At 54.0% G+C, this 24,633-nt stretch overlaps 2 protein-coding genes across 6 annotated transcripts; one reads left to right on the top strand and one right to left on the bottom strand.

Moving 5' to 3' along the window:
• Positions 1–1,395: 1,395 nt before the first annotated feature.
• Positions 1,396–10,714, top strand: PLPPR3 (phospholipid phosphatase related 3; the record flags this gene model as incomplete). Of its 4 annotated transcripts, none has more annotated exons than XM_080935083.1 (7): positions 1,396–1,494; positions 8,004–8,189; positions 8,271–8,406; positions 8,538–8,733; positions 8,864–8,921; positions 9,002–9,175; positions 9,401–10,714. In XM_080935083.1, the coding sequence occupies 7 exons, from the start codon at positions 1,420–1,422 to the stop codon at positions 10,712–10,714; spliced, it is 2,139 nt and encodes a 712-aa protein (XP_080791209.1). The 4 variants fall into 4 exon arrangements, with proteins under 4 accessions (XP_080791209.1, XP_080791207.1, XP_080791206.1 ...); XM_080935081.1 differs by having other exon boundaries at positions 1,420–1,494; positions 9,101–9,175; XM_080935080.1 differs by having other exon boundaries at positions 1,420–1,494; positions 8,580–8,733.
• Positions 10,715–10,983: 269 nt separating this feature from the next.
• Positions 10,984–20,510, bottom strand: PTBP1 (polypyrimidine tract binding protein 1). Of its 2 annotated transcripts, XM_080935625.1 has the most exons (14): positions 20,401–20,510; positions 18,652–18,682; positions 16,480–16,552; positions 15,999–16,318; positions 15,739–15,909; positions 15,548–15,658; positions 15,307–15,481; positions 15,068–15,145; positions 14,309–14,454; positions 13,253–13,286; positions 12,759–12,851; positions 12,452–12,668; positions 12,273–12,350; positions 10,984–12,180 (listed from the first exon to the last, which is right to left on the bottom strand). In XM_080935625.1, exons 1-14 carry the CDS (start codon positions 20,406–20,408, stop codon positions 12,048–12,050), a joined length of 1,668 nt encoding a protein of 555 aa, XP_080791751.1. In that variant the 5' UTR covers positions 20,409–20,510; the 3' UTR covers positions 10,984–12,047. The 2 variants fall into 2 exon arrangements, with proteins under 2 accessions (XP_080791751.1, XP_080791752.1); XM_080935626.1 differs by lacking the exon at positions 15,068–15,145.
• Between the last annotated feature and the right edge of the window lie 4,123 nt (positions 20,511–24,633).

The raw sequence follows: 24,633 nt of genomic DNA on the forward strand, positions 1-24,633 counted from the left end.
GGTTTTGAGAGGGTCTCACTGTGGAGGCTGATCATTCTCACAGTGGTTGAGATACAGACAGGCACCTAGCTTTACCTGGAGTTTTTTGGAACAGGGTCTCTCTTTGGCTCAATGTTGACTGCTTAGTTGAGATGGTGGCTGGGGAGTCCTGGTGGCTGGTTTTTTATGTAGATGCTAGCGATTCGAATTCAGGTCCTCATGTCTGCAGCACAAGTACTTTACAGACTAAGCCATCTCTCTAGCCTTCCCACCAACCCCTTTTTAATTATTTTAAGACAGAGTCTCACTGTGTAGGCCCAGCTGAGTTGAAACTTATAGCAATCCCCCAGCCTCGGCCTCTTGAATACTGGGATGTCAGCAGTGTGCCACTACACTCGCTTCAGAGAGTTGGAGGGTCTGTCAGCTTAAGTACCACTTCCCAGTGGGTCACAGGTGTTTGTTAAGGGCCTGGTATACAGTAGGCACTCAGCAGATAGTGATTATACCGATCTAACTTCTTAGGGGTTCAGTTTGTCCCATCTAGGACGCGCTGGGGTCAACCAGTGGTTACATTTCCAGGACTGCCTCTGTAGAGGGGAAATCCTAGCAAACAGCAAGCGCTACATAAGTGCACATTACAATCCTTTAACCTCAAGGCACCAGCTGCCCATGGTCAGGAGAGTGAGGTGGGCCTGGTGGTTGGACAGAGGAGCGTTGGGACGGGGACGAGGGGGAGAGGAGGTGGAGGACAGCCCCTCCACCCCTGTGTCTTTGTCTCCTTTCGCTCAGGCGCCCAGGGACCTCACCATGGAAACGGACTCCAGTGAGCCGCGGGCACGGAAGACGTGGGGCCGAGGAATCGGCGACCGTGAGGAGACGCAGGGAGGCAACTGGGGGCGCGGGCCGCGGGATCTCGCCTTCCCCACACTGCGCCGGGAGCGCCCAGGTCCCCGAGACCAACCGTGCTCGCGAAAGGGCGCACAGAAGGCGCGCGCAAGGGGCCGGGAAGGGACCTGGATTGTGATCCCCGCGCAGGGCCAGAGACCCTGAGACCCGCAGAGTGGGAGGCGGAGGCGCCCGAGCCGGGGGCGGGGTTGGGGCGGGGCCGGACGGGCTGCAGAGCGCGCAGACAAAGAGCCCGCGCGCCGCGCACCGCGCCCGGGCCTCGCGTCCCTCCCACGCGGGGACCCTGGCTTTGTGTCCGCGCTCTGCAGCGGACTCCACCCTCCCTGCTCTCGCCAGGTGAGCGAGCCGCGTGCGCGCGCCGGCTCCGGCATCTCCCTTCCCCAAGTTCCCCCCCCACCTCTGCTCCAGCCTCAGTTTCCCCGAGCCCTCTTGGCTAGCCCTTATCTCCTCACCTGGAGACTCCATCTGCGCCCCTCCAAGTCTCCAGCCTGCCTTTGTCCCCCTGAAACCTCGGCCTACAGCGCCAGCGTCACCATGATTGCTATGAAGGAGAAGAGTAAAACGCCGAAGGACAGCATGACTCTCCTGCCTTGCTTTTATTTCGTGGAGGTGAGTGGGGGGTCGCGGAGAGAGGTCTTCGTGGCAGGGAGCTTTCGAAACCGTCCCCTCCACGCTGCAGGGACAGGAACCCGCACCGCTAACCAGGCCACCTGGAGCTGGGATGGGGATGAGGCTGGGTCCAAGGCACAGGGTTCTACAGGTCAAGTAGGAGTTGCAAAGCCTCAGAAGGGTCCTTTAGACTGTGGAAACAGACCGGGGGGACGCTACGATGCTGGGCATCTTTTAAGGACAGGGGTGAGAAGCTCAACTGGAGGGGCTGGAAATTGGGGCATTGGTGGTGAACAAGCCACAGCTAGTGAGGGTGGGTACTTGGCTCTGCAGTACCTTAGATGTGACTAAATTCGAGCACTCTCCTTCTAAGGGCAGGGCTGCCTGTCCCCGCGCCCCCCCCCCCCCCCAATCTACACCAGAACTCCTCAACCCCTTGGTGAATCTAGCCAGCTGTGGTGAACTGAGAAGGTCTAAAAATAGAAAACAATAAATGCATTCACTTGGTGCATACTAAGTGTGGAGGGTTGCATTTTCCTTTGAATGACAGAAGCTGCGAGCTAGGCAGAATCCCACAAGCCCCGGTCAGGCTGGAGCCTGGAGCCACGCCTTCAGTCCTCACAGAGGATCTCCCCAGCATGTAACCTGTGCGATCCAAAGAGCTTTAGGGGGAAGGATCATGTCCCAAGATGGCATTTAAGTGTGACAATAGCCCACCCTAAGGCTCCGCCAGCCCCTCAGACCCATTCTTACCAGAATCCTTTGAAATCCTTCCAAAAATTCTTTACAGCTATTTTTTTCTCACTCATTCAAAGTTATCGTCATTTATGGCTTTAGTGCTGGCTACAGAATCCAGGGCCTGGACCTTATCAGACCTGACCACGCCCAATAGGGAAATTCTAAGTGGGCCTCTGCCCTGACCATTCCTCCTCCCTTTATTGGTAAATTCTGGGCGGGGCTTCACCCTGACCACGCCCCCAGTCCCCTCACTGTGGGATTCTACGCAGGGGCTCTACCCTGACCACGCCCCCAGCACCTCATTGGAGGATTCTAGGTTGGGGCTCTACCTCTGAGCCAGGTTCTCAACCCCAATCTGGGATTTCACTCTGTAGCCTAGGCTGGATCTGGTCAGGGTCTCAGCAGCCTTCCTGTCTCTGCCTCCCAGGTGTTGGGATACTGGGCCATGCACAGACCACCAAGTAGGGATAAGCTCCCTTTTGAATTTGTGTGTCCCTGCTTAGGAGCTCACCCCAACTGATATGTATGTTGAGCCAGAATGTAGGGTAGATGTCGGTGTCTTCCTCAATTGCTTTCCCAATGGGCTAAAAGCTTGCTAGGGTCTACGTGTCCTCATCCTGCAATACCCAAGTTACTGCACACCCTACTATGTGCACCTTGCTTTATGGTGTTGAGGCCTTGAAACGGGCACGTGCAAATTCTCACTCCAAGGAAGTTTCCTCTTATTATTCTTTAAGGTTTTAGTGTGTGTGTGCATTCGAGTGTAGGTGTGTGTGCTTGTGTGTATGTGTGTGTGTATGCATGCACAAATACTTGTCACCACTCAGTTGTGGAAGTCAGAGGTAACTCTCAGGAGTTCCTTCTGTCCTTCCCTTCTACCATGTGGGTTCATTTTGATCAAACTCACAATTCGTTTTAGCAGAAAGCACCTAATATGCTCAGCCATCTTGTCAGCCGTATCCAAGGTTTTTATCCAGTGAGGACTTGGCTTAGCAATGCACACAAGGTGCCCTGGCCCTTTCCCCTGCAGTATAGCACGCCATCCTCTACACCAAGACACTGTCTTGTTTCTGAATATTCTTCATCATACAGACTGCCTCTGAGAAAACCTGGACCAGCAAGGCTAAAGTTTCTTCTTTCTTTGTTTATTTTATGTATATGAATACACTGAACTGTCTTCAGACTCACCAGAAGAGAGCATCAGATCCCATTACGGATGGTTGTGAGCCACCATGTGGTTGCTGGGAATTGAACTCAGGACCTCTGGAAGAGCAGTCAGTGCTCTTAACCACTGAGCCATCTCTCCAGCCCCACGTTTCTTCTTTCTTAATTTCTTTTTGGTTTTGTTGTTGTTCTTTGGGTTTCTTGTTTGTTTGTTTTCAAGATAAGGTTTCTCTGTGTAGCTCTGGCTGTCCTGGAACTCACTTTGTGACCTTGAACTCACAGAGATCCTCCTGCCTCAGATCTGCTTTACGCGTGCTAGGATTAAATGTGTGTATCACTGGCATCTTTCACTGTTTTGTTTATTTTATTTATTTTAATTTCAGTGCTTTGGTGTTTCACCTGCATGAATGTCTGTGAGAGGTGTTGGATCCCCTGGAACAAGAGTTACAGACAGTTGTGAGCTGCTATGTGGGCAGCGGGAGTCGAGCCCAGATCCCGAGCAGGAAAAGCCCGTGCTCTTACCCGCTGGGCCGCCTCTCCGGCCTTAAGCTCTCAGCCGCCTCTCTGGCCCTCTTTTGTTTCTTTTGAAACGGACTCTTCTTAAGCAGCTCAGGCTGATCTAGAAGTCAGAGCCATTCTTCTGCCTCAGCCTCTCAAGTACTGGGACAGCAGGCATTTGCTGCCACCACGCCAGGCAGGGGAAGTGCAGCATTTCTCAAGCCCTGCTGTGTTTGCCCACACTGGCACCTGGCACTCTGTGTGAGCAGCAGATCTTAACCAGAGTGCGGACCTACGGCTGTCTTCACACGGCTGTTACTTTGTTTTCGGTACAGATGCTGGTTCCCTTCTGTTGGGACTGAGGCTCCAACAAACGCCTATAAATGGAAACCCTTACATCCCAAGGGCAGCTGGGAGCTGACAAGACAGCTCTGGTAAAGGTTCCTGCAGACAAACCTTTGATCCCTGGGACCCGCCAACATAATGGAAAAATAGAATAGATCCCCACTACCGTCCTCTGTTCTCCGAGCCCAATCAATGTGCATGCACGCACACGCACGCGAGCGCGCGCACACACAGGCACAAATAAAGTTGAGTAGTAGTTGAGCAGAGCTGTGGTGGTGCACGCCTTTAGTCCCAGCAACCAGAGGCAGAGATGATCTCTCAGTTCAGGGTCGGTCAGCCTGCTCTCCAGAGTGAGCTCTAAATCAGCTACATAGGGAGACCCCGGGGAGAGGGGGAGAGGGAGGAAGGAGGAGAAAGATTTATTTCCTCACTGGACACAACCCCCTACTCTAACCTACCCTGCATGAACTTTTTAAAACTACATGGAAAACTCTTGGAGTAGCTTGCTGAACACACAAAGACAAGTGTCAAACAACACTCTTACATGTGGTCAGCAGCATTGTTGAGTCATCACAGTCTGAGGGACATGGGCTGGCCTCAGATTCCTTGTGTAGCTAAAGCCCGTCCTGAACTCCTGACCCTCCGGCCTCTCCCTCCTTAGGGCTGACGCTTCTGCAGGCCAAACTAGCTTTTTACCACTGAGCCCCAGCTCCAAGTCCAGAATGATGTCTATTCATTGACTGAAACAGCGGCTCAGCATGCAGTCCTGGCCAAATGTTGGGATTACAGACATACACTACCACTGCCTGGTTCTGGCTACTTAATCTTTATTCATGTTATGGCTGTTTGCCATGAACGCCACATGAATACAGGAGCCTGTGGGGGCCAGAAGAGGGCACCGAAGCCACTGGAGTTAGAGTTACAGAAGGTTGTGAGCTGCCCTGAGGGTACTGGGAATCGAACAAACCCAGTTCCTCTGGAAAAGCAGGCAGCTGGGCTGGAGAGATGGCTCAGCAGTTAAGAGCATCAACTGCTCTTCCAAAGCACCCATGTGGCAGCTCACAACTGTCTGTAATTCAGTGGATCCAATACCCTCACCACACAGACAGACACGCAGAAAAAACACAAATGCACATAAAATAAAAATAAATAATTATTTAAGTGTGTGTGTGTGTGTGTGTGAGAGAGAGAGAGAGAGAAGCACTCTTAACTGTTGTGTGATCTCTCTCCAGGCCTTGGCTTTGATTTTTTTCTTTTTCCAAGACAGGTTTTCTCTGTGTAGCCCTGGCTGTCCTGGAATTTGCTCCATAGACCAGGTTGGCCTTGATCCTTCTGCCTCCGCCTCTGGAGAGCTGGGATTCAAAGCATCTGCTTTGATGGTTTTAAGGCTATGGATGCTGCCCACCCTTTCCAGTGGCTCACACTGGCTGCCACCTTGGCCACATCTTGCTGTCGATTGCAGGCTGAATGTCTGGACCATTTTCTGTTTTCTTTTGAGCCAAGACAACTTGAAAAAAAAAAAGACATTAAATTTTTTTTTTTTTTTTTTTTTTTTTTTTTTTTTTTTTTGGGACACAGGGTCTCACTCGGGAGCCCTGGCTGGCCCGGAACCTGTGGCCTCTAATTCAGAGACTCACCTGCCTGCTTCCCAGGTGTTGAGATTATAGCTATGTGTCAACTCACACCACAAAACTGTCATTCCTCCCTGTGAGGCACACAGCCGACCCCAGGCAGCTGTTGTCACCACGTCATCCTTCTAGAAAGTCGGAGGTCAATAAATGCTTTTTAAGGTGACCACCCATGCCTGTCACCTCTAAGAGGCGGGCAAAGGATGTGGTGCTGTTATCCTTCGTTTCAGTGAGTCTGAGGCCAGCTGGAGATGCTATAGAAATGAATAAGTAAACTGGAGGTTCCTTTGCAGTGAACACCGCTCCCTCAGGACACTTTTCTAGGTACCTTCAGTGACAGTCATTGCCCTGCCTGATCCCAAGGGCTCCACTTTCAGAAGCCGTGGCTCCCTATTCTTTGGAAGGGACAGTGATGCTGGCATCATCTTGTGGACTGGTGGGGACACATGCCTGCAGGGTAGAGAGGACTCAGGCATGAGGGAAAGGCGTCAGCACCTGCCACACACTGGGTGCTGTTTGAAGCCACATAGTGAGTGGGTGATGAGGAAGGGACATGGAAATGCTATGAGGGGAGCCACTCTAAGGAAGGCTGGCCAGCAGGACTGACTAAGGGCACAGCTTGGTAAGGGGGTGGGCTATGAGCAGAAACCTAGTGAGGCTGGACATAGAAGTAGGGATGGAAAGTATGTGTGCATGTATGATGGATGGGTGAATAGAGGGACAGATGGAAAATAGATGAGTGGGTAGACAATAAATTGATGAGTGCATGGGTAAGGGGATGGATGGATGGATGGATGGGTGGATGGATGGATGGATGGATGGATGGATGGATGGGTGGATGAGTGGGTGGATGGGTGGATGAGTGGGTGGATGGGTGGATGGGTGGGTGGATGGGTGGATGGATGGGTGGGTGGATGGATGGATGGATGGATGGATGGGTGGGTGGATGGGTAGATGGATGGATGGGTGGGTGGGTGGATGGGTGGATGGATGGATGGGTGGGTGGATGGATGGGTGGGTGGGTAGTTTTAAATATTTTAATCTCAATTTTTTTAAAATATCTTTTTTTAAAAAAGACTTATTTATGTATTATATACACTGTAGCTGTCTTCAGACACACCAGAAGAGGGCATCGAATCCCATTACAGATGGTTGTGAGCCACCATGTGGTTGCTGGGAATTGAACTCAGGCTCTCTGTAAGAGCAGTCAGTGCTCTTAACCACTGAGCCATCTCTCCAGCCCAATCTCAATTTTAATAATATTTTAAAAAATACTTTATGCTCTTTTTTTAGTTTATCACCTACTAGAGGTAGTGGAAAAGAAAGATTATTATGACATAGGGGGAATAGTTTCTTGGAATAAATCTTATCCGTGTTGTCAGGAAATTAGTAGTTTGGTTTATAGTCACAGCAGCTTGATAATACTTGTAAATGCTGTGGCGGGACGTCAGGAGTCCACGAGATGACAGTGCTGACACCGGGTAATGGAAAAATGGTCAGGCCTTAGTCAAAGACACAGGTCCTAAGAGGGACCAGGTCTCTTAACACAGTGGAGATTAGTAACGACAAAGATTAGTGAAACTGTGAGACTCGTGTGTGGAGCTTGCTCTGTCAGTAAACCCCCTTTATAGTCCTACACGCCCTTCAAACATCATGTGTCTGCTATGGGCCCTGTCTCACCATGTGCCTTGTCTTAGAACACCATGTGAGTCGGTATCAACTGATGTCACTTTGTCATTTGGCCCAAGTCCGAGGAAGCGTCAAGCACCCGTCAGTGTATTACTACACGTTTTTAGTGTTTTTCTCTCTAGAGTCTTGACAAATGTAGCCCAGTAACACAAATAAGACCAACCAATATATGTGTCTTAGTAAAAGCCTTTTACCTGTATCCATTTCAAGGAAAAGTTCCTTTACATGTTTGCCCAGCAGAGCGCCATCTGACACAGCTGGCTTCCCAAAGAACCAGCACATGGATCTGGGTGTTGAAGCCTTTGTGTGACTGGTCCATTTCCTGGGCATGGAGTGGTTTTCCTCTTACGTGTAGCTCGGCTGCAGAAATTGGTGTGAATCTGTGGGCCATGCTAAGCCTGTGCTGGGATGGCCAGTGAGTAACCCAGGCCACTGTCTGACCCCCAGCTACCCATCGTGGCTTCCTCTATTGTGTCTCTGTACTTCCTGGAGCTGACTGACCTGTTCAAGCCGGCCAAGGTGGGCTTTCAGTGCTACGACCGCTCCCTGTCCATGCCCTACGTGGAGTCAAATGAAGAACTGATCCCATTGCTCATGTTGCTGAGTCTGGCCTTCGCTGCACCTGCGGCCTCAGTGAGTAACCTGTGCCGGGGCCCCAGCTGCTCAAGTCCCTCACTGTGACTTTCCCTGACTTTCCTGTCCCTGGGGGTGCAGATTATGGTCGGCGAGGGCATGGTGTACTGTCTGCAGTCCAGGCTCTGGGGCCGTGGTCCAGGGGGCGTGGAGGGCAGCATCAATGCCGGTGGCTGCAACTTCAACTCCTTCCTCCGGCGCACAGTGCGCTTTGTGGGTGAGTGGCTGTGGGGCTCCCTGATCCTGCGTGAAGTCCATTCACGGGAGGGGGTGATGGTGTAGACAAGCGTAGGGAGGAGCTCGTCTCCCCCCTGCTCCCTTCCCCTGGCCTGGCCCTCTCGTCCTCAGGTGTACACGTGTTTGGCCTGTGTGCCACGGCTCTGGTGACAGATGTCATCCAGCTGGCCACCGGCTACCACACACCTTTCTTCCTAACCGTCTGCAAACCCAATTACACCCTGCTGGGCACTTCCTGTGAGGCGAACCCTTACATCACGCAGGACATCTGCTCTGGCGGTGATACCCGTGCCATCCTGTCAGCACGGTGAGCCGGCCCTCCCCAGCCCTGCAGTGGGACTACCCCCAACCCCTACTCTAGTGGACTTTGGTTGGGGAAACTTAGGCCTGGAGTGGCTGCCCTCAGACCAGCAGGGCTGACAAGGTGCCTATTGTAGGAAGACCTTCCCGTCCCAGCACGCCACTCTGTCTGCCTTCGCTGCTGTCTACGTGTCGGTGAGTGATGGCCCCCAATGCTGCGCCATGTCCACCCGTGGGCAGTAGCTAAAACCTGACCCTGCCTACCTGTTGGCCAGATGTACTTCAACTCAGTTATCTCGGACACCACAAAGCTGCTGAAACCCATCCTCGTGTTCGCCTTCGCCATTGCTGCAGGCGTCTGCGGCCTCACACAGATCACCCAGTACCGCAGCCACCCTGTGGACGTCTATGCCGGCTTCCTTATTGGTGCTGGCATCGCTGCCTACCTGGTGAGGGTGTGGGCTGAGGTCTGAGGGAGGAGGCTGGCCACCAAAGGTGGTGGTGGTGGGGCCATGCAGCAAGAATATTCAAGGGGCCTGGGGTCTGAGGGAAGAAAAATCCTGCCACAGCTTCTGCATAGTTCCATCAGCCATAGGACGCTGGTGCCTCCTTGGGGCCCACAGGCACTGTCTCCTGCTGGATAACAGCCTCATACCAGTCCTTATCATCCCTAGGCCTGTCACGCAGTGGGCAACTTCCAGGCACCACCTGCAGAAAAGGTTCCTGCGCCAGCTCCTGCCAAGGATGCCCTTCGAGCACTGACTCAGCGAGGCCATGAATCCATGTATCAGCAGAATAAGTCAGTCAGCACAGATGAGCTGGGCCCTCCGGGGAGGCTCGAGGGTGTGCCTCGGCCTGTGGCTCGAGAGAAGACATCTCTTGGCAGCCTGAAGAGAGCCAGCGTGGATGTGGACCTGCTGGCCCCACGCAGCCCCATGGGCAAAGAGGGCATGGTGACCTTCAGCAACACCCTGCCCCGGGTCAGCACACCCTCACTGGATGACCCTTCTCGGCGCCACATGACCATCCATGTGCCTCTTGATGCTTCCCGCTCCAGGCAGCTTATCAGTGAGTGGAAGCAAAAATCTCTGGAGGGTCGTGGTCTGGGGCTGCCGGACGAGGCTAGCCCTGTGCACCTGCGGGCCCCAGCAGAGCAGGTGGCAGAGGAGGAAGAGGAGGAGGAGGAGGAGGAGGAAGAGGAAGAAGAGGAGGAAGGGCCTGTTCCACCCTCACTCTATCCTACTGTCCAGGCCCGGCCAGGGCTTGGGCCCAGAGTCATCCTGCCTCCAAGGCCAGGGCCCCAGCCCCTTGTACACATCCCTGAGGAAGGAGTTCAGGCTGGAGCTGGCCTGTCACCCAAGAGCAGCTCATCAGTGAGGGCCAAGTGGCTATCAATGGCAGAGAAGAGTGGGGGCCCAGTGGCTGTGGCTCCGTCACAACCACGGGTGGCCAACCCTCCAAGGCTACTACAGGTCATTGCCATGTCCAAGGCAGCAGGGGGGCCCAAGGCTGAGACAGCCTCATCCTCCAGTGCCAGCTCAGACTCTTCCCAGTACAGGTCCCCATCAGACCGTGACTCTGCCAGTATTGTCACCATTGATGCACATGCACCTCACCACCCAGTGGTCCACCTGTCTGCTGGCAGCACACCCTGGGAGTGGAAGGCCAAGGTTGTGGAGGGGGAGGGTGGCTACGAGCTGGGGGACCTGGCTCGTGGTTTCAGAAGCAGCTGCAGACAGCCAGGAATGGGCTCAGGGTCTCCAGTGAGTGATGTCGACCAGGAAGAGCCCAGGTTTGGGACCGTGGCTACTGTCAACCTTGCCACTGGGGAGGGTCTGCCCCCACCAGGTGCAAGTGAAGGGGCCCTTGGTGCAGGCAGCAGAGAATCCACCCTGAGGCGTCAGGTGGGTGGGTTGGGGGAGAGAGAAATGGAGGCAGAGGCAGAAAGTTATTATAGGAGGATGCAGGCCAGGAGGTTCCAGGACTAAACCTGGCAAACTGTGATGGGGGGGTTAGGACTGGGGGTGCCTACAGCCCCACAATAAAAAGGCTCATGTAAATGTGTGGTCTGGATGGTCCTTAAGCCCAAGCGTTGTCATATGTACTATGTGCCTAGCACACCCTACTATACCTAGTGCTACCACATGCAAAGCCTTCCACTCCCCACCCAATGACAGGCAGGAATGCAAGACACAGGTGTTTATTGACTCCAGGCCCAGCCTGGCCTACAGATCAGAAGGAAGGGCTCAGGGAAGGCAAAGGTTATAAAACTGCTTTAATGGAAAGAACCCCCCCCCATTACACCATCTGGGATGGGGTAGGTGTGGCCAGGGCTGGCCCCAGGACAATACTGCGCCTGTAGTCATTACCAAAATATACATCTGTCACCATAAAAAATGCTGCACCGCCTCAGCCCCACAGGTATAAAATCATAAATATTTACACTCTTCCACACCCTTCACAGAACCGAGGTGCAGGGAACCCTCCCACAGAAACAGGCTAGGATGGAGGTGGGCGTCCGAGAGGGACATTAAGGCCTAGAGGTCAGCCCCTCATCTGGGCATAGTCAGAGGCGGGCAGAAAACAAAACTTTGGTCCAAAATTTGAAGGTAGAAACCCACAAGTCTCAGAGCTTTTTCTCCAGCCCTGGCCTGGGCCCACCTGCAAGTTGGTCACTGGAAGGAAGGAGAGCAGGGGACACAGAAGCTTCGAGTACACACATACAATTGTATCACTGCTATAAAAAGTTACTTAAAAACTATATCTCTTGCATATAAATGGAGAAGATTTGGGTATTTGGTCAAGTGGGAATATTGCTAGGCACAGGTGTCTGTGACCACACCGAATACAAAGGTCACATGAGGCTCGGCAGCTGAGGATGGCCTGGGCCCTCTGGGCTGGCCAGGGACATGGGAGAATCATGTCACTTGATTAAAGGGTGTGGGGAGTGGCCCCAGCATTACATAGCATCGGGAGCCTATGTACAGGTCACCTGGCTCACCTGCAGGTCTAGAGACAACTGGTGGCCTTAGAGGGTGGGTGTGCGGCCACGAGGCACGCTGGTTTTTGTAAGGCACAGAAAGCGGCTGTGTTCGGGGCACCGCTGTGGCCTCACGCCTGAGCCCCTCAAGGCATGGTGCCGGGACCAACTGGGTCTCTGTGGCCCAAGCCACGGCAAAGTGGGCTAGATTTAATTTTTTTAAAAACAGGTAAACTGATCTCTCTTTAAAAAAATAAAATCTCTGGTCTGTAAGGTCACTTCAGCTGCTTTTTAAAGTGGCTTTTCTGGAATGGTGGAAGCTGTCACAGGCCCACAGGCACCTAGATGGTGGACTTGGAAAAGGACACTCGAAGGTGGTGGTTCTCGCCCAGGTCATGGTTGTGCAGTTCAATCAGCGCCTGCACTGCCTCCTCCACAGAGCCCATCTGGATCAATGCCATCTTGCGGTCCTTCCTACAGGGATGGAGTGGGACAGTAGTCAGCTAAGCAGTAGGTCTGAGTAAGCGGAAGGGTAGGGATGAAAAGGCAGGGCTTTATTTACTCACTGGAAGAATTTGAAGCCTTTGACCACACCACCATTGCTGGAGAAGAGGCTCTTGAGGTCATCCTCTGACACAGAAGGCCTACAGAGACAGAAGGCATCAGGCTGAGGCTCATGGGGATGGGGATGGGGGAGGTCTTGAGCCCTCTGTGGCCCACAAATATCAACAACTCTCTGACTTACGGGATGTTGGAAAGGTGCAGAGTAGCTGAGGGTGGAAAGATGTTCTGGAAGTTCTTGGAGCCTGGCTTCTTGAAGCGGTGCAGTGGCGAGCTGCCATAGTCCTTGGTTAGCCCCTGGTCCTCCTGTCCCTCACGAGGCAGTTGCACACTCTGATGCTTTGACAGTGTGATTCGCACAGACTTCCCGTGCAGCTTGTGCCCGTTCAGGTGGCTCATGGCTGGACAAATGGTCAGAAACACATGAGCAGAAGGCTACACCCACCAGTGTCCACCCCCAGCACAAGCCTGTGCCCTATGGTGGTCCTCACCCAGCTGGGCCTGGCTGCCGTCTGCCATCTGCACAAGTGCATTCTCCTTCTTATTGAACAGGATCTTCACCCGCTGCACATCACCATAGACGCCTTGGAAACCCAGGATGAGAGTGTTTAAGCTGCCTGGTCTCCTAACCTCTCCCACCCACCCACTACCCACCCGCTGCGTCCCCAGCTCCCCGGTGGGCCAGGTTTGTTTAATGGGCACCGGGAGCCTGTGTCTCACAGCCCAAGGCCTGCTAACAGACACTGCGCTTGGGCAGTCTCAGACTCCAGACAGCTGTCAGAACTGCCACGTTCACATGCTACTGACACGCTTAGCTCTGGAAGCATGCAGGGTGGTAACCATGCGTGTCTACTCAGTACAATCCGCAAACCGGAAGCAAACCACGGACCGAGGCAGAAGGCCAAACACAAACTCAATAGTACATAGCAGGGTGTAAAATAACCAACTAAACGGAACCAAGGTAATAAAAGTGAGAATAACATACCGAAGAGAATAAAGAGGCTTTGGGGTGTGACTCTCTTTAGAGACAGCAGAGGAAGGCAGCAGGGGACAGGGAGAGGGAGAGGTCAAAGGGGCGAGTGCCAATCGTCCACGAGGAAGACAGTCCCCGCAGGCGAGCAGGTTCATGATGATGAAGTTGTCAGGATGTTAATATTCAAGGGCAGGTTGGTTTCCGGAGAGCGGGTTTGAGAGGGGAGTTTGTTTTTATTGATTTATGTTTTGTTTGTTTCAAGCAACAACAGGAAGCAGAAGAACCGTGCAGTCAGTTGGCAAAGAAATTCCGGATCAGGCAAGAAAAAAAAATTGGGAGGGGAGGGGAGGAAAGAAAAAAGTAGCAAAACACAGGTCAGTAAATATGTAGGAAAACGAGGCAGTGTTCCACACACAATCACACACACACACGCGCGCTCACATGTGTACACATGTTCACACATGCAAGGAGAAGCACCACACGCAGGCCGGAGGATGGTGGGCCAGCACTGCTGCTGAGACTAAGGACTGAGGCAAGGAGTGGAGCCTGTTAGTTCCCAGGTGGCGGACAGAGCTCAGGACAGCTAAAGTCAACTGGCTGGAACAGGGCTGGCATAGAGAGCCACAGGAGCCACAGAGCAGCCTGAGGCACGTGTGCACAGACCTGTTCTGGAAAGGCAATGCTGAGCCTCAAGGGCCACCTGGGCTCTATATAGAGCTCCAGCCAGAGACAGCCTGGCCAGCACCAGCCTGAGCCACCACCTCCCTTTCAACCGGCACTCCCAGGCCTCCTTGCCGTGCCCCAAATTAACTCCGACTGTCTGTACAGCAAGGAAAACACCGCGGCTCTGAGCACTGAGGCCAGGGTGCGAATGGAATTGAGAGGAAAACAGAAAACCTCAGAGCGACTGGGAAGGAGCGGAGGCCAACAGCAGCAGACAAGAGGGGTGGCACGCCTGTACCCACGCGCCTGGGACACTGTGATCCAGTATGCCCCCCCACCCTGACTTGTGGTCAGTCGGCACCCCACTATTCCACGTACAGGCAGAGCACAGCAATGCCCACATACCTCAGGGTTCAGGTTGCTGACCAAAAGGACGGAGTTCCCAGCACCTGCCAGCCCTGGGATGGCAATGCGACCAGCTGCAGCTGCAGCAGCAGCAGAGGGTAAGGCAAGGGGGGCCAGGGCTCCATGAACATTAGGGACAGAGAGGCCTGCAAAGGAAGGTAGTACAGATGTGAACCTGGATGGCTGCACAAGAGCCACACACAGCGCCACGAAGTGTCGCCTGGCTATGGCCTGCCCAAGAGGCCACACACACTGCCTGACTCCACGGCCAGTCCAGGCGTCAGACTGCATGCGCCCAACAGCACAAAAGCTCTGGTTGACACAGGCCCTCTGCAAGCAGGGCCTGCCACAGATATGCCCGGCTGTGCACGCATGCGGCGCCCACTCCTCCATGCATGCCCGGGCAGCACGCGGAGGCCCGAGGCCCATGCTCCTCAGCCCTGGAGGCCACTTGCTTACCAGGCCATTAAATTCAATCTACTAGGGACACTGCGTCCTTGTCCTCGCCCGAGGTGCTTGAAGGGAACCAGACCAAAGACTGAATGATTAGAGGCTTGTTGGTAATGCCAGCACAGGGCACCTGGCCCAGCCCTGCCTGAGACTACCCTGCCCTAGCTGCCTGTGGATGCTGCTGGAGGCCCCTTCCCCTCCCAGAAGGGGGCCTGGGACCTGACACTTGGGCCAGTGGCACACCAGTCTATGGGCAGTTATGGGGTTGTGTGGGCATGCAGGCGCTGGGGTCAGGATGAGCGTGAATACCTGCGGCCTGAGGGATGGCAAAGGTGGGAGGGAACCCGGCTCCTGCATACGGAGAGGCTGACATTATGCCGGGCGCACCTAGAAACAAACAGACACTAATCACTGCACCTCACCTCACGGCTGGGCCAGGCACGGGCAGGACTGCTGAGTGGCTGGGCTGTGCAGTACCAGGGTGCCCTGACAGCTAGGTGGCCTGTCCCACCCCCATTCATCTGGTGTGTCTCAGTACAGCATCTTACCAAAGGCTGCTGCCATGGTCTGGTCCAGTGAAGGCTGGCTATCTCCAGAAGGCAGGTCAGGTCGAGTGTAATCTCTGCTCTTGTCATTGTTGTATTTGACGTTGAGACTGGTGAGCTTGGAGAAGTCAATGCGCAGTGTGCAGCAGGCATTGTAGATGTTTTGGCCATCCAGGGACTGTGGGGAGACAAAGGTGAGTGGGGGCCAGTCACAAGGCTGCCCACCCCAGGAAGTCATACTCACCAGCTTGGCATGCTGGGCGCTCACAGGGTCAGCATACTGCAGCAGCGCCTGGAACTGGTTGTTCTTCGTGAACGTGATGATTTTCAGGACTGTGCCGAACTTAGAGAAGATCTGCAAGAGAGGATGTGTAAGCTCTAGCTGGGGGACAGGTGGAGATCCACCCACCTGGTACAGGGCATGCACCCACCTACCTGGTGCAGGACGTCCAGGGTCACTGGGTAGAAAAGGTTTTCCACAATGATCCTGAGCACTGGGCTCTGGCCTGCCATCGCCATTCCTGCATCCACAGCAGCAGCGGAGGCTGCCAAGGCCAGGTTTCCAGACTGTACAGAGTTCACGGCCTGCAGGGCTGCCTGGGCACGCTACAGAGGAACCACCATGAGCTGTGAGCCAGGGCTGAGACAGGGCGCTTGCCGACCGACCCACCCACCCACCCGCCCTGCAGACATACTGCCTGGTTGGGCGAGCTGTCGGTCTTGAGCTCCTTGTGGTTGGAGAACTGGATGTAGATGGGCTGTCCACGAAGCACTGGTGCCACCGATGTGTAGTAGTTAACCATAGTATTGGCAGCCTCCTCTGTGTTCATTTCAATAAAGGCCTGGTTCTTCCCCTTCAGCATAAGGAGGTTGGTAACTTTCCCAAAGGGCAGCCCCAGGGAGATGACCTCGCCCTCAGTGACATCACTAGGTAGCTTCCGGACATGGATGACTCTGGAAGGAACTCCTGTGCTCCTGTTGTCACCTTTGAACTTCTTGCTATCGTTTCCATTGGCTGAAAAGGGACAGGTGCATTTGGGGGGCTGCACAAGAGCCTCCTCCTGCGTCTGGCCAGGTTCTTTCCACCCCCCAGCTCACCCTGCACCTGCCAACAGGACTCCCTAGGGCATAGGCACTCCTTGCTTGGGAAAGGCCAAGTGGCACCCAGGCACTCACCTGCTGAGGCGGAGCTGCTCATGATGAAGGGGCCGTTGCTGACACACGTGGAGAAGAGCTCGTCGGATCCCCGCTGGGAACAGAAGACAGACCCTCAGCTCCAGGCTGATTCCTTTCCTGCATTCCCACCCCCAGAGTTTTGCACAATGCCTCAGACCCATGGCCTTGGTGTTCACTACCAGCCGCTGCCATTCCACTACAGCCCTGTGCCAGCAGCCATGTGGGAGGCCCCTTCCTGGCAGGTTGTCTGTCCAGAGTGCACAGCTGCTGGCCTCACAGTACCCTCCTGGCAGAGCTGCTGGCAGCTTCAAGAAACAAAGTGGGGCCCTGCTGCTGCCCCAGACTTGGTGTCCTGGTCATCTTCCAGAAGGACAAGGGACTGGTCATGCCCATGAGTAAGTATCATCCAGTGGTAGAAGCAGTTCACTGGGGATAGACTCCTAAAATGACTCTATAAGGACCCCTCCTCCCTGGAAGCAATTTACTCATTATTTGGTCGAACCAACCCCTGGAACCACAGGAGACTTAGGATCAGAACAACAAATGAGGTAGGACATGCTTCGTGAGACAGCTCTGGCTAACCACTCCCAGGCAGCCAGACCCTGAAGCTAAACACCCAAGGACCCAGGACCATGCCCTACTTCCCATCCAACACTGTCTAGGGCACTAGCCTTACTTAACAGTAACTGAGGATGTGGGATAACAGGTCTAGAGCGCACACAGCTAACACCTGCCATGTTCACCCTCCATGGAAAGGGGGAAACTAAGCCCAACCTCTCATGACCTACACCAACCCAGAGCTTTCTACACAGTCCTAAGCAGCTTCAGAGGGTGTGGCCATAATAAGGTCAGAACAAGGGCTGCTAAGGAGGTTAGGACCTGCCCTGCCTAGCAGACAGGAAGATCCTGACATGCTTAGAATCTCATGTCTATCCCTTGAGCTGCAAAAGTCACTTCCTGCTGGCCACCATTTACTCATAGGGTCCCTTGTGCTGACCTTAGTGGGAGGTGGCTTCCGTCTAGGCAGGGCAACAGGAGCAGTACTTCCTGCAGCTCTGCTCCTGGCAGGCTGCCAGAGCCCTAACAGTCTCCCCATAGAGGCCTGGAGCCCACGACAGAGGAAACTCCAGCCACCTGGGCCAACAGCCCCAATCAGCTAGGCAGACAAAAAGCATGTGATACCACAGTACAGGGGAACCCCCAGTCAGCCCAGCCTTCCCAAATGCTTGCCGTGGGGATAGTCTCAATCCATGTGCTATCCCATAGCAAGAAGCTCTGGCCCCTTTATCCACCCAGAGCTCCCTGCTCCTAACTTGCAGAGTATGTGCTCAGTGGCTAGCTGGAATGAGCACCGTGTAGACAGTAGCCATGGCCAATCCAGGTCAGCAGTAGCTTTGCCCAGACTCTGCCACCTGCAGGCCTGGGCCTGAGTGAGGCCCCCTTCCTTTACTGTTCAACAGACGTATCTGAGGGGAGATCAGCAGGAGGAGACAGTGTCCACTCAGGAAAAAAGTGAAATAAAATTTGCCCAGACAACAGCCTGGTAGCAAATTGGCTGGTGGCAGCCGAAGTGGCCCTCAGAGTCTCACTTATAGGGGGCCTTTGAGAGAAACCCCAAACTACTTGCCACTGACTACAGCCTAACAGGCAAAGCCCACCTAACCAGAAAGACCAATCCTGACACAAACACACCTGTACTGGTCATTTCATGACTCAGGACACCTACAATTCTTCTAGCTCTAGGCCCCAACCCAAAATACCACTGGAGCTAGAAGCATGATTATTCTGTCTCCCCAAATACTCAAGAAGCTGAGGCAGAAGACCAAAGTTGAGACCTGCCTGGACAGCAGACTCAAGACAAGACAGCACCAAATGGGTGGCAACTCAAGTTTTCACTTTAGAACATGCCATAGCTTTTCAAACCAAACCCAGCACCAAATTAAGTGCCCAAAGGCCTGAACCCACTGCTTAAATGAAGGCCGCACGAAGGGTGGGATAAAGCAAAAACAGCCAGAAAGAGGCCAGCACAAGAACCACCAGACCTACAAAAGGGTCCTAGGGCCCCTCTTGGACGGCAGGTCTGTGAATCTGTCTTCCGCCTACCAGTCTTTGTAGACAAGCCACTCTGACTACAGTGGAGGCTAGATGCAAAGTCAAGCTAGAGACACCTACCTTTGTACCGACTGCTATGTCTGGGACGATGCTGTGGAGAGAAAAATAGACATCAGCATTTCGTGGCCTGTAGGGCCCTCTGCCAGTCCAGCTTGCAAAGGCAGGGAAGTGAGCCACCCATTGAGTCTCAACTTGAAAGAGGGCCATCATTGTCCTTGGAGACCCTTCCCCCTTCCACATAAGACACACAGACCCTGCTTTTCAACACATTAAGAGGTCCAGTCTTTACAAAGCACACCAGTGATCTGGGTCAACACTCAACTCCTGAGCATCCTACAACGCTGGGAGCCTGCAATGTAGGTAAAGAGCAGCTCGAGACAGTGCTTCCTGATGGGGGCTGGGAGCTCCAGGGCCAGGCTGCTGATGGCAGGCAAAGTGGCCTTGTCACCATTTACAAACCAGCAGAGCTGCCTGGATACACCCTTAGGTTACTGATCAACCCCAGCCCCTCGTGACTGCACAGGGCCTCACACCTAGCCTGCTTACAGGCAGCAGCAAGCCTGCCATGGCTGGCAGGTTCCCAAGTGACTCTCAGAGGTCTGCCTAGTGAAGGGATTCCACCAGGAAAGGTGGCTGAGTTGTGTACCTCTCTGCTTGATTTACTGTTTTCAAAGATTCTTTCTGGGACAATGTTTCTCAACACAGCACTGTGTAAAATTCACTCCCATCTATCTCTGCTAGGATTAAAGACCACACCCCGCTCAAAGATCCCTAAGTTCTAAAAGGCAGCAACTGGAGACTCCTGTCTGTCATCTCAACACTCAGAAGGCAGAGGCAGGAGGATTGCCATCGGTACTGTGCTTGAAGCTAGGCCAAACTACTTTTCAGATTGAGTCTTAAACGAAAAAAAAAAAAAAGCTGCTTATTAGGCCTGATGACTCACAGCACTAGGGAGGTTAAGGTGGGAGAACCAGGAATTCAAGGCCAGTCCTTATCCAAAAACCCAAACTAAAACTTTCAAGAAAACTCAGGGCCTGGTGACTCAGGCCTTTTAGTCCTACCACTACGCAGGCAGAGGCAAGTGGATCTTTCAAGCCAGCCTACAATGAGATCCCGTCTCCAAAACAAACCGAAAACTACAAAAAGTTGCCGAGTGGAGAGCTTCTCCAGGAAGCATGTAGGAGAAACGGATGCCAGGCCGGCGCCCACGCGGGAGACCTAACTGAACCCAACTCTGTCCCACAGCTCCTCCGTCGGGGGTCTCTGGCGGCCTCCTCGGGACACCCTTCCCCGAGGCGGGAAGGGCGTGCGCGTTCCGCACAGGCCCACTCACGCACGCGCTGCAGGGCGCGCGCCCTGCCGTGCGCGTGCACGCGGGGTCGCACGCGGAGTGCAAAGGGACATTTCTTGAACACTGGGCGAGCCGGCACCAATTGGAGGACAGGAGGCGGGAAGGATCACGGCGGCCCGGCCGCTTCAAGTGAGCGCGCATCACGGGGGATGCGCGCGTGCACGCTGAGGGCGGGGAAGGGGCGCCGGGTTACTCCGGATGAGCCGCGCGGGCACCGGAAGTGAGCTGGGCGAGAGAGTGGAGGGGAGACGAGGTATGGGTGCGGCCAACCTAAACCTGCCCGCTTCCTTGCGGGCCTCAGACGCCTGGGGTTCCGAGCGCGCCACGCGGATTGAGGCCACGCGCGAGCGTCGCAACGGTTGGAGGGGTCGGCGGGGTGAAAAAGATCCCGCTAGCGTCAGCTATGGCTGGGACACAGCAATGAGTGAGCGGCGGGCGAGGGGCGCGGCAGTACTCACCCGTCCATGGCACACAGAGGAGACCCGCGGGGAACGGAGCGGAGGCGCAGGAATAGCAGAAACCGACCCAACGGCTCCGAGTTATAGACTCACAAGATGGCGGAGACGCCCGCACACGTCCCCCGCGCGCGATTCTCATTGGCTCCCGCCGCAGTCTGTGGGCGTGGTCGGCCCTGCCTGCCCCCGCCAAGGTCTCTTATTGGTCAGAATGTTACTCCAAGGGTAAAACGCAGACAGATACTAGTCGGCTATTGGGCTTTGCGGCCGTCAGTCAAGACGAAAGACGGAAACGGCTAGTGGGGGAGGGGGAGGGCGTGAATGAGTAGGAGCACGTGATAACAACTGAACCAATGAGAGAGCCTTCGTTCAGACCATGGGACGCCATCTTGAGAGTGGGTACGTGGCGGGTCAGATGCAGAGAAGCGTGCTTTCGGGAGGCTGCCTCCATATTTTAAGCGGGCAATGGAAGCCGTTGGCCTCCAACATGACGGTAAAGCGAGGTGCTTCGCCATCTTAGAACCGGGCAGATTACACTGTATTGCCCTAGCTTACTTGTGGTCACGTGGCCAAAACTTGGACTTTCAGCCGAGTTTCTCCAGGACTAGATCGCAGCGAGATGAAGGCCACGTGCTTCACAGACGCAGTCGCGACTAGATTGTGAATCACCCCTTTCCGTCTTTTGTCTACCCAAGCAGCCAAACTCCACCTGTGTTACAAAAATGGGAAAACCAAAGAAACGAACCGCAATGTGACTGGTTCTGCCTATACTTGGGGAAACTGAGGCTACAAAATGTCCAGTTGCACGCCTGCAAATAAACCCAGGAGCCGCAATATCATCCACTGGAGGGACAGAACTCCGCCCTCTTGAACCTCCACACTAGGAGCCAGGATTCTGCCTTCAAGTCCTGGGCGATCGCTGAGAGAGACAGGTTCCCCAAAGTCTAGTTCAGGCTACAAAACAGATCCTTTGGTGGGGCTCCCAAGGCGCAAACTATTAGGATTCTTGTCGGCCTGTTTATCTGCTAAAAAACAAAAAAGGCCAAGCAAGGGAGAAAAGTTTCTCCTCCGCCTTGCACGGGAGGTGAGCCCAGCACCCGGCCTCCCTTTTCTGTAGTCCAGGGCGCGCGGGAGGGGGGCGGAGGGGTAAGGGTCTGGCAGCTATGCTGGTTTCCTTGCAGACCTGGCCAGTGGCCCAACAGCCTTGGAGCCCCAACGCAGGCCTGGTGCCAGAGGATTCCAGCCTGGATTAGGGCTGGCTGCTGATTTCCACGGAGGCAGCGCTTGGAGTGAGGTCTCTCAGGCTCCAGCCAGCAGACAGAGCAGTAACTTGAAGGCCTAAAATCGCTAATCAGGACCGTCCCGCGGATTTAGAAAAAAACCCACAACAAGCCGTAGGATTTGAGCCCTCTGGGACTCTCATCAGGTCCTAGCTGGGCCATTAGGGACAAGGTTGGCTGCCAGTTTTTGTTCTCTGGCTGGCTGGTGCCAAGCAGGGGCCCCACCCTCAGAAGCCAACCTGCATGGGTGGCTGCCAGTGAAGTTGGAGATTGCTGATCTCCAAGCACAGGTCTACACTAGCAGAGTTTGTTGAAAGCCACTTCAGAGACCTCCCAGAACCATTTTTATGGAAGCAGGGTTTCTGTGTGTAGCCCTGGCTGTACTGGACTCCCTTTGTAAACTGTGCTGGCTTCAGACACACAGATCTGCCTCCTGAGTTAATGGCCAGCCCCACCACGCCTGGCTTCCCAGAGCCTTTGAATGGTCTTGTTCACTTTAGGTTCCTGTATCTGCTTTCTGATCAGAATCAAACCTCCAATCCTCAGTGGGGAGCATTCTCTAAACCACCTGACTCCTTTCAAACCCTGCACAGCAGTTCTCTGGGGCAGGCTCATTTTAAACCCAGACTCCCTGTTTCCTCAGGGTTGCAGAAACAGGCAGTAATTGAGCATCTCAAACCCCCACTACAGAGTCCCAGCCTGAGGCTGGCCTCACAGAGAACAGCCTGCCTCTGCATCCTGAGTGATGGAAGGACAGGTCTATGCCTAGCCGGAGTGAGTTCAAGACCAGGACAGGCAAGTTAGTAAAGAGATGACTGACAGGAGAGAGAAACCCCCAGTAAGGGCTTGGGGGTGTGGCTCAATGGTGGCATCTCTGCCTAGAATTCCCCAGTGAGTTAGGAGTGTGGCTCAGGGGTGGAGCCCCTGCCTAGAATGCCTCATTTGGTGGCTGGGGGCATGGCTCAGCAATAGGACATTGGCCTGGCATGCAGGAGACCCTGGCTTCCTTTCCTAATGCTCCCAGAGCGTTTAAGTGGATAAATGGTTTGTGTTGCTGTTGTGATGCAGCCCCACGCCTCTAACATCACAGATGAGACCTGCATCTGGAGTGCAGAGGTTTTAGACCAGGCCTTGCACAGGAAGTGCCTTTTCTGCCTCACCCAGACTCTGGAGTTCCAAGTGTCTGAGACTTCTGACAGAGTCTCTGTGTGTTTCTGTCTTCACGCTGTCTCCTACTAAATCCGGCCTGGATAATTTCAGTTTCAGGACCCTGAACTGCAGCTATGAAGAATCTTTGTGGCGGTAAGGATGGATTTCAGTCTCTCCCCTGCCCAACTAGACCAGTGTTTGCTGCTCACTGATCATGCCTACAATCCCAAGTCGCATTCATGGGCTCTGGGGATCACAACACGGATATGCCTTTTTTAGAGCCCCCCACCCCCACACCTGGCTTAGGAAGCTTCCACCCCAGGTGGCCAACAACTTAGATGTCCTTCTCAGGTGGACTGGCTTTTGGGGGAACCATGGCTTGGTGACCAACCATTTTACAATTTCCCTGTCCCTGTGCAGAACACCTGTCACGGAAGATGTCCCAGGCTGATGTATTATTTAGTTCTCCCACATGGTTGGCCTGGCTTTGTCTCCAGCCTGCCTAGCGCCCACCCCAGCCTTGCCAGCTGCTATCTTCATGAATGATTGAGGTGAGGAGGGACAGCTCACCTGGCCTTTGTCTGAGAGGCACACTAGCCTGCTTGTTACCAGGGAAAGTGATACTCCCCTGTAGGAGGAGATGGAGGCAGGGGTGAGGGGCCCTCAGAGCCAGAGCCAAGTGAAACTCTCAGAACAATACTAGGAAGGTAGAGACAAGCCTCAGTTTATTCCTCTACTGAAGGGAAAGCAAGGCCAGTGTCTCCACCAAAGGAAACAGCTCATGGTTGTTAGTTCTTGCTTGTTTGCCTTGCTGGGAATGGAAGCCAGGGCTTCAGAACTCCCGAGCCACAACCCCTGTTGTCACAGTTACTGGGGATCTAGGAAGGAACCTTGAAGGCTCAGACCCTCCGGTCTTAACCTCTCAGACTAGCCTGGGCCACCACACCCTGCTGCCTGTATGTGAATTGTAAATTTTCTTATTAATATTTTGTTTAGCCGGGTGTGGTGGTGCACACCTTTAATCCGAGACTTGGAAGGCAGAGGCAGGCAGATTTCTGAGAGTTTGAAGCTAGCCTGATCTACCTGGGGAGATCCAGAACAGCCAGGGCTACAAAGACTCTCAAAAAATACTTTTTAAATAAAAGTTGTGTATGCACGGTGTTGAGTAAGGATCCCTTCCTCATTTCCAAAATTCTATTGGACAGTTTAGTACAGGGTCAGGGACTTTGGGTCAGAGGAAATCTGCTGAAGAGAAGTTTCTGGCTTTTAACCTTCTAACCCTAGGACTCCAGGACAGCCCTGTGAGATGGAGTTCAGTCCCTGGGTCCCCCACAGTAAAAGGCGGAGCTCTAGCCCACAGCTTGACTCTGCCTGCCACTATCAGGCTGCACTGCGTGACAGACACACACAATAAGTAGATGCTTGGAAAACAGTTGTTCCTGAAGATTCAGGAAGGGGGAGGGGAGCTTCTCAGAACTTCCAACTCTGTGCCCTTGCAAACCCCTGTTGACCACCAAGATGGGAGCTAATGGCAGCTGAGTCCTTTTCCTGCCTGTCCATGACCTTGAAGGAGCCTCCATGTTTAGACTTCTCCACCCTTGTGTCACCCCCACCCCACCCCCTGATTCAGATCAGCCCACTTGTCACCCCACCCCCAGGCCAGCAGGGAAGGCCACCCAACCCTGCCACTCCCTGAAAGATCCAAGATAGCCACTCCCAGAGAAGGCTTTGGGAGCCACAACTGTCCATCCAAGCAAGAGAAATTGGCCTGCTTTCCCAGGATACCCAGAAATGTCCTGGCATCTTG

This window comes from Micromys minutus (assembly GCF_963924665.1).
Source record: "Micromys minutus genome assembly, chromosome: 22".
Lineage (NCBI taxonomy): Eukaryota > Metazoa > Chordata > Mammalia > Rodentia > Muridae > Micromys > Micromys minutus.

Bases quoted from the DNA above. Each gene is read 5' to 3' on its own strand.
- PTBP1 (XM_080935625.1), bottom strand. The intron at 15,482-15,547 runs GTGAGTATGACT...GTCTCCCCACAG, and splicing joins GCGCCCAGCATGCCAAGCTG to TCCCTGGATGGCCAAAACAT. The intron at 15,146-15,306 runs GTAAGATGCTGT...GTTTGTTTCTAG, and splicing joins GACCATGGCAGCAGCCTTTG to GTGCGCCCGGCATAATGTCA.